This window comes from Pomacea canaliculata, linkage group LG6, assembly GCF_003073045.1.
Source record: "Pomacea canaliculata isolate SZHN2017 linkage group LG6, ASM307304v1, whole genome shotgun sequence".
Lineage (NCBI taxonomy): Eukaryota > Metazoa > Mollusca > Gastropoda > Architaenioglossa > Ampullariidae > Pomacea > Pomacea canaliculata.
In genome coordinates, this window is record NC_037595.1 from 16,098,316 (window position 1) to 16,107,791 (window position 9,476).

The 9,476-nt window shown below is 42.6% G+C and overlaps 1 protein-coding gene across 1 annotated transcript; it reads right to left on the reverse strand.

The window, feature by feature from the left end:
• Nucleotides 1–1,021: 1,021 nt before the first annotated feature.
• Nucleotides 1,022–6,061, reverse strand: LOC112566167. Its single transcript, XM_025242161.1, has 3 exons — nucleotides 5,594–6,061; nucleotides 1,212–1,475; nucleotides 1,022–1,054 (listed from the first exon to the last, which is right to left on the reverse strand). Exons 1-3 carry the CDS (start codon nucleotides 6,059–6,061, stop codon nucleotides 1,022–1,024), a joined length of 765 nt encoding a protein of 254 aa, XP_025097946.1.
• Between the last annotated feature and the right edge of the window lie 3,415 nt (nucleotides 6,062–9,476).

The window sequence follows — 9,476 nt, forward strand, 5'->3', positions numbered from 1 at the left end:
AACTTGAAAGTAGAAATCCAGACAAACTATCACCGGGTATGCGTATTTGCTTTCATAAAAAGCTGTTTTGCTAATTCTAACTTAAGAATTTGTTTCCCTCAGTAACCCAACTACAAAACACAAGCAGAATTATCCCTTATTTGTTGCTGAATATTGAAATGCCTGCAGTCTTTCAAGTAGCAACAAAACAATGTTAAACCATATTTAAAATGCATACTTTTATATGTACACCACATTATCTCCCTGAGAACCAAACTAGAGAAACTAACTTGTGTAGCATTCAGTGGATCAGGAAAAACAAACTAGAAATGAGTGACGGACATTTCAAGATTGGAACGGCGAGAATTATTGTCTCAATACTGACAGGGGAAATGAAACGTTAGCGAGGGTTTGCCTCTGTCACGGAAGATACTGCGAAGTTCCTGTCGAAAACGCGACGAGCGACTGTAATAAATGAAGGTGTTGACACAACTGTTGATGTCAAAGATCGCGTACACCACACAACCCAAGGTTGAAAAGATGAGAGGACAACTGTCGACAAAGAAACATTGTGGAAGGAACAAAAAACTAATCTGGCGGCTGACCAATGGCGTGACAGTGATGATGTACACGCACGAGATCATCACCAGCATCTTGGTCAGCGCCACCTGCTGGCCGTGGTCGTCTCTACAACAGATGGACTTCCTCCACTTCATGGCTGCTTGTAGGTGTGTAACTGTAATGACAGCCGAGATGCTGACCGTCACCAGAGCGACGACAGGTAAGACTGATTCTAACACGACGAAGATTAAGGTCACAACTAAAACATCGTTTTCTACCAGAAACTGTGTGCTTGTAACAGTCCAGTGCCACTCTTCGTTTTTTCTCTTCTTTTGATCGACGTGGTACGAAAAGGGCAATAACAGATAAAGACCGTTTAAAAGAATAAATAGAGATAATACAAGAACCTTCATGCGGTGGGTTTGAAGGAGACTGCGGGCCTGGAGCGGATAAACCACTCGCACGCATCGCTCTACCGCGATTACCATGGTAATGCAGTGGGTCGTTGCTCTACCTGCATATAAAACACATCTAAAGTATGCAAATCCTTTAGACGAGTATTCTTCCCCTAGTAACTCGCTAGAGAAGTGTATAAAGGCAGCAACACACTGCACTGCAAACGTACAGCTCATGTAGAAACCGTTGGCGAGGGCGAGACTGAACAGACACACGTTCATGCGATCCTTCAGACCCTGGCGCCAGAACACTAAGCAGTTGACGACATTTCCGGCGACACTGACCACGCAAATCAGTGACGTCACGCCGGTGTTCACAACCGTCTCCAGCAGCTGCTGCTTGCCGATGACGTCACCAGTGCCATTGAGTGAGGGAGCGGCAACTGTCGTCTGGTCTGTGGCGCCCTCTAGAGGAACGATGGTGTGGTTTGTCATGTCAGACTGACAGCACACAGTGCCAACAGGGTTTTGTGGTGACAACTATCGACAGGATGACTCTCAATAGTTTATATAGCTTCCCACAAATCACTGAGCATTTGCGTCACTAAAATACTTTTGTTAGTTCAGTCGGAAATTGGCTCGTACTGACAAATAAGACATAGTTTTTAAAAACCAAGAAATCTATTAAAATCGAACTTATAAAATAAATCACTCAGTGGCCAAATTACTGTTATTTTTAAAGATGTGTGTTAAGTTGGTTAAATGTCAAGTTCGTGCTACTTGATTTGGTCTAGCATGGGCATCCAGATATGTAATAATCATCAAATATAAATACGTGAAGAAACCAACAGAACACTAAAGCTCACGTGACTACAATACCAACACAAGAATCTCTGTAATAAGCAGACAAACACGAGCATCGGCAAACACGGGATACATATATACTCTGCTAAATAAGTGGATGCATTGTTTTTCTAAAGAATCAGTGCGACAACTGGACAAACACATCTCTAAAAGCTAAACAATCAACTAGACTCAGTTTGTACTCATACAGAGTAAAAATGAACTCTGACACGTGTTGAGGAGACACTTATCGAGAATAATGGACAGGCTGGTTGGTTCTACTTGAATCCCACTTACCTCCATCTTAAACCTCGTTCAATGATTGCGCCTGAATGCTAAGATGTCCTGTCATTACTTTGCCATAGTTTTTCTTTAAGAGCCATCAATGTATGATTTTATCAGTGTAGTCATGTGTTTCGCTAGTATATAGGATATATAGAACAACTGCTCCAGCAAGATCCTAACAGCACTTCAATACTTTTAGATCGGAGTTTGGAATCTACATCCTTGCTCCACTATGCCAAGAGCTTACATGCTTACTGACAGACCACAGGGATGAACACCATCACAGTAGCTGGATGCTGAGTAATAAAACTGCGATGTAATCGTTGTAGGATACCCGGTGTAATTCGCACAGAAGCCAGTAAGTCGTAACCTGACCATCACCAATGGTTGGGGGGATGACATGGACAGACGCGACAGGTGACAGGGCCGCCACTCTTGTCTACTGTGGGCGACAGTCAGCAGGTCCTGTGCAGGACGACCAATCTAGTCTTGGACCTTCGTAAGTGAGTTCTTCCTCTGACCACCGCAGAGTCGGCCATCCACTAAGGTACCTTGAGAAAAGTCTTTGACTGGGTGTCGTGCAGGGTCACGTGACCAAAGCCCAGCTTACGTCGCCTAATTGTTAAAAGTAAAGGTTGCTGTAGGCCTACGAGTGTTTCGCACAAAAGTAAGAATAGTTCATGTGACTAGCAGCGCAGCTCTTATAGTGGATTACAGTTTCATCACTTATTAAATCGTATAAAGCAAAATGAAGTGAAGTGTTAGTGTTAGTGTCGCCATTGACTACACGTGGTTCATGTTTGGCGGGAAATATCATATCGATGATGTGTACCTGGTGCCTTGTTTCCTACCGTCTTTATTCTTTATGTTGATTTACACTGTTTTAAGATGTTTATCGTGGGCCTTAATAGTATAAAACACTAATTGCGATATTTGTCTAAAACTATCCGTGGACAGCATCTGACAACGCCGATAAAGGACAGAGAGGAAGACTGAGAGAAAGAGAGAGATAAAGGGAAGAAAGACGCGCGCGTGTGTGTGTGTGTGAAAAAGATGCTTCTTATTTTTCTTTCTATCCAGCTGCTCACTTTCTTGCTCACACAAGTGTAGCTTCATATCAACGTCTTACTATTCCATTAGAAACAACTTTATTGAGCCTTCGGTCAATGACCTTTCTCCAGCAAGTTAGACATCTGTTAAATCGTTGCATAACCGTAAAGACATCAAATATTTGGGCTACATGGCAACAGGGTACTGACGAGTGCAATCTTACGTGGGACAGTACCTAGATTGTTAGTGAATGTTATAACTCCCGACACAATTAAGCCTTCTAATTAATGTAACACCCAACACCATTAGGAAGCGTCCAAATATTTCAAACAAAAATTTCCCTGAGGAGTGATAGTATTGGCTGCTAAGAATTCTGATGTCATTAATATTTGCCTAACATCAATTAAACATTAAACATTTAAACACCCAATTAGTGGTTTTTCGATGTAGAAAAATTAGAGTTTATAATGAATAATGTTTGTAAGCTTGTATGTTTCTCACTACAAGTCAATATCCGTACACGATGTACTTCTATAACATGTTAGTTATTTCTTACAATGTTTTCACAACATACAGAATTATTGCCGACACCAGCTTAGAAGTCTTGCTTGAGATAGAGAAAGCAGACTAATACAAATGCTCACTTCTCTTCAAAAACCCATGTTTCTTCAGATAAAAATATGAAATTTCTATTTTCTGACAGGAACAAAGGGTATGGGATCTCACTAAACTAAAAGTAACATTTTGACAAAACACGGATGTCTGGTGGGTCTATAAAACCATGAGATTTGCGCGGCAAACGGTGAATTTTAAAGCGAGCTAATACTTAAAACAAGATTCTTTTCTTAATGCACAAAATTAAAGATGTGAAGATTGCTTAGTCTCTATATTTATATCTATAATGTTATTAATGTCACCCAAGCAGACGTTTGATAAAATACCTTTTACTCCTGTATTAGATGTCAGGAACATTTCGATGCGAATGTTTAAACTGCAATGACAAATATAGGAAAAAAATCAAACATTAACAGCATAAGACCTTCAGCTTTAAGCAGAAAAGGTGAAGCAAATACACGTTGTTTGAAGTAGAGTGGAGTAGAGAGTGTAGTGGTTGCCGCAGCCAAGTCCTTCACAGTTCATGTCGTGGAACTGCTTTTCCCTGGTGACCCTGCGGAGTGACTACCCGACCAAACAGGGTCCGAGCAGGAACGATAACGAGGCTGGGGTGACGAGGGTTTAAACACGTGATTCCACGAAGACAATAGAGTTCCGAAGCTGCATGTACCTAACCTTTCTTAATGATGAGGTTTGACAGAATTACTTGGCTGTGCTCTGGCCTGGGGTCTGATGTCTTGATGCATCACAAGGTACCACAGGATCTTTTTGTACAGTTTGTGTCACATCTAGCTAAAAAATACATACCCATACTTCCCTTCGGTAAGCTGCATTTTTTGTGCAGTATTGATACCTTTCTAGTGAAGGATATAAGTGATATGCGAAACACGAGATTATCTCCGAGCTATAGGTGTTAGTAGAAGGAATATTGCAAAATTCACACTTTGTTACTGGCAACACGTTGCACGTGCGTATATTCTATTAACGCAAATACACTCACCTTAATTATCCTATGATCCGTTTTCTTACTAATGAGGTTGAAAGTGAAGGAGACTTAGTTCTTCTCTAAAGCTAATGAGAACGAGTAGACAAAGACGTATCAACAACGTACTTTGCATCTCAATCTTTTCTCGTGAAATCTGTTTTATGTCGTTCAATAAATCTTCGTTTTAGTTCGTCTCCCTGAAATGGATCGGATGACAGGTTATAAAACGTTCTAGTGTCTTACAAACACTTGTTGTTTGGACGACACATCGCACGTGACGTGTGTTGTATATGAGTGCTTGCTGATTTCACAGAATAACTGTCCTAACGCAGTTCTAAATCGAGACGATCGGGAGAAGTAAACAAAAAAGTTGATGCATCTGTTGATGAGTAAAACAACGAATGTCACAGCAGAGAGAGGCACAGAAGGTCTCGAAACACGCTCCAGAGGCTAAACACTCGGTGATGAACTGCAGGCTGATTTGCTGCATCACGAACGGCACCATGACGATGACGTAGACGCACGACACGATGACGAGCATAGACGTGAGCGCCGCCTGGTGGCTGTTGCTGTCAGACGTTGCGGAGCTTGTCTGTTGTCGCCACCTGATGGCGGATTTGAGTTTTACAACTGTGACAGCTGTTGCAGCCAACACCGTCAGGAAACTAGCGACGGGTAGAACTGTTCCCAGTAGTAGGTACGCATACATGTCCACTAGTGTCTTGTTTTCAAAGTAAAATAATGTGGGAATAAAAAACCATTGCTCGCTTTGCCCCCAAGTTATAGAAACTGGAATAAACATAAATTGAAAAATTAAATGAGAGGACTGAGACAGGACAAGGCACGAGACCATGACGAGAGCCATGGTACGGGGACTTACGATGGTGGAAGCCCGCAGTGGAAACACCACACACACGCATCTCTCCACCGCGATCACCGCCTCCATCCACTCAGATGCCGACCGGAAGCCGTACAACACACTGCCGACGTAGGTAAAAGCTAAGACGTAAAATTTTTCTCCAATGGCCTCATCACAGAGGCGCAGCAGCTCTGTCAGAGAGAGGACTGTAAAGGTAGAGAGCAGATAAGAACAGTCGGTGAGGGCCAGACAGAAGAGACAGAGGTTCATATGGTCCTTCAGCCCCTGGCGCCAGAAGACCAGGCAGCTGAGGACGTTGACTACAACACCAACACAACACAGGAGAGATGTGAGTCCGCCATAACAAACGATCTCAACGACTCTCCGACTCTGCCGACTAATGAACCTGTCAGCACTGAGGTAGAAGATGTACGAGTCCATTGTCAAGTTGGTTTCTGTCCGGATCGTCAGGTTTGCAGTGCTGTTCATGGTGCAGTTTGCAGGAGTGGAGCAAACAAATCATAACAGATTGACAGAAGGAATCCACTCCGAGTCCATCTTATTCAAGGTGTGGTCGAGTAGCGGCTTCTTAAAATAAGATATGCACCTGTCTTTACCTACTTTTTAATCACGGCAGTTTGCTGACAGAAAATAATCAAAAGATAGAGTAAAAAATAAATAAACTGTTTCTCAGAACAGCAATTATTTGGAAGATTACTGTGTTCTAATCTCTTGAAAGAATAATTCAGTAATAATCATAACATACACTCATGAAATGGAAAACAAAAAAATCGCAATCAAATAACCTGCAAACAAGAAATCGCAAATATGATATAATATAAAGGAAAATAAAACTCCTTGCAATGGTGCAAATTCTTTGGTATTTTCAAAATACTAATTAGATGTGTTACCGCTTTACTCAGAAATTTGACAGAAACTCGATAAAATGCTTTTCTTTTACGTTACAGTCTTTGAAAATTGTTAAGGGGTGAAATGCAAATATATTTAATTTGTTCTAAGTGATAAGCACACATAATTCACACGTGCATGCTGTCGCGTGTCAGCGATTGTGCTGTCATCATTGCATGCCTCCCATACTGAGCTTTCCCATCGTTAGGTGTTGTCTTCACGCTTTTGTCCTCTCTTTTTTCTTACGTCTTGCGCGCGCGCACAGCTTCCTTGATGCGTCATTTTACTTTTTCCTTCTTTGACGTCATGGGTAGTCGTCATCAAGTAACAGACGGTGCTGGACCGTGGCCATGACAGTCAGAGTTTTTCATTTTTGTATCGACCGATCTGCCACAAGCCGTTTTGGGTGAGTAGAGATCCATTCTGTCGGGTTCCACACCATTCTAGTCTGTAAGGGGCCTTGGGTGGCGGTGGAAGTGCAAGTGAGAGAATCCTTTTATGTTCAAAGCCATAGTCCGATGTTTAATTGCAAGACTTGTACTTTGTTAGGTTAACGTTCGTGATTGCCGGGTCGCGACGCTTGTAGCGCGTACTCGTTTCCCGTTGTATGGATTAGTGTAAGATCAACATTAGAATTTGAGCGAATCTTATGACTAGTCCGATGGTCAGATATATGTGTCGGTGTGAAAATATTGTTTTAGAAATTGAGCAGTTTCAGGACACGCCTGTTGATTGTAAGAATTGTTTTATCTACAGGCTTATTTTTCGTTCTTCTTCACTCTTCCATTTGTTGTTGTTTTTCGCTCTTCCTTCGTGTCACCGTGTCTTCACATCCTTTGTTCGCATTGCTGTCCGTCAGCGTGTCGAGCGTCCACCCTGCACCATCATCATCATCTCGTCGGCGAGTGAACTCGCGACCCTGCTGCACCAGTGTGCGGAAAGGCTTTCGACTGAACACCTAGAGCAGGAACCTTCGAGCAGGAGCTCACGTGACCAGTGGCCGGCCAACATCATTGCATCTGGACGAGAAGACAGAGGGGTGGGGGTACGTCGTTAGAGCGGCAAGCAAGGCCAGAGGGCGGGCTGCCGTCTGTGGACACCTTCAACGGACTTCTAAACTGTCACCCTGCAGTGCATGCGGGTGATGTATTGTATATACGGTGACTGAGATTAGCCTGTGCACAGGGCAGCTGTTTTGTCTTATTTTAATTTATCTATTTTTTGTTTGTTGTATTGTTCGCGCTGATCTATATTTGTTCATGTGAGAGTGTGGAATGTTTGATTTTTGATTCCTATCAGTATTATTTTTGTAGCTAATAAATTAGTTTTGATTTGTTATGTGAATTTTGTCTTTGTGATTTCTGTGTATGGTCTGCGCTCAGTTGAAGTTCGACTGGCTTCGTCGCGGTCACGCGACACTACTGACACCAAAATTCCGCAATTGCCTCAGCAGGAACAGGCGTTGATGTGCTTTCCTAAAAACAACGCTGGTGTTTTCCTGAAAGGACAGTTTGTTGTCTAGCACAGTGACGAGGTATCTAAAACTTTGCACCTGTTCTATTACCTCATTATCAATAATTATGGGGGTGTGGACAGGTTGATATTTTCTTCTGTCAAGGACCACTTCCTTAGTTTTGGAGACATTGAGCACCAGGAAGTTTTCTTCAAACCATGAGTGTAATTTCTGAACCTGGAGGAAATAACTTGCCAGTGACTCCTCATCCTTGAGCCTAGCAACCAATGCCATATCGTCTGCAAACTTAATCAATGATAGGAAACAATTTGAGAATTCCGTCCTGACTTCACTAGTATAAACAGAGAACAGTATCGGGGTTTGGAACCTACATCCTTGCTACAGTATGTCCAGAACTTACATGCTTACTGACAGACCACAGTGATGAACACCATCACAGTAGCTGGATGCCGAGTAATAAAACTGTGCTCTAATCGTTGTAGGATTCCCGGTGTAATTCACACAGAAGCCAGTAATTCGTGACCTGACCATCACCTGTGGTTGGGGGATGACATGGACGGATGCGGCAGCTGACAGGGCCACCACGCTTGTCTATTGTGGGTCAGCAGGTCCTGTACAAGACTACCAATCCAGTCTTGGACCTTCGTGTCAGTTCTTCCTCTGACCACCGTGGAATCGGCCACCCTCTAAGGTACCTTGAGAGTAGTCTTTGACAGGGTGTCGTGCCGGGTCACGTGACCAAAGACAGGCTTACGTCGCCTAAGTGTTAAAAGTAAAGCTTGCTGGAGGCCTACGAGTGTTTCGCACAAAAGTACGAATAGTTCATGTGACTAGCAGCGCAGTTCTTACAGTGGATTAAAGTTTTATCACTTACTAAGTCGTATAAAGCAAAATGAAGTAAAGTGCTAGTGTTAGTGTCGCATTGACACCACGTGGTTCATGTTTGGCGGGAAATATCATATCGATGATGTGTACCTGGTGCCTTGTTTCCTACCGTCTTTATTCTTTATGTTTATTTTCACTGTGTTTAGATGTTTATCGTGGGTCAAAATCGTATAAAACGCTAACGAAATTGCGATGTTTGTCTAAACTATCCGTGGACAGCTTCTAACAATGCTGATAAAGGACAGAGAGAAAGACTGAGAGAAAGAGAGAGATAGGGAAAGAAAGAGGTGCGTGTGTGTGCGCGTGAAAGATGCTTCTTATCTTTCTTTCTATCCAGCTGCTCACTTTCTTGCTCACACAAGTGTAGCTTCATATCAACATCTAACGATTCCCTTAGAAACAACTTTATTGAGCCGTCGGTCAATGACCTTTCTCCAGCAAGTTAGACAGACTGTTAAATCGTTGCATAACCGTAAAGACATCAAATATTTGGGCTGCATGGCAACAGGCTACTGACGAGTGCAATCTCACTTGGGGACAGTATCTAGATTGTTAGTGAATGTTATTAACGCCGGACACTATTAGGACGCGTCCAAATATTTGAAAACAAAAATTTCCCTGAGGAGTGATAGTATT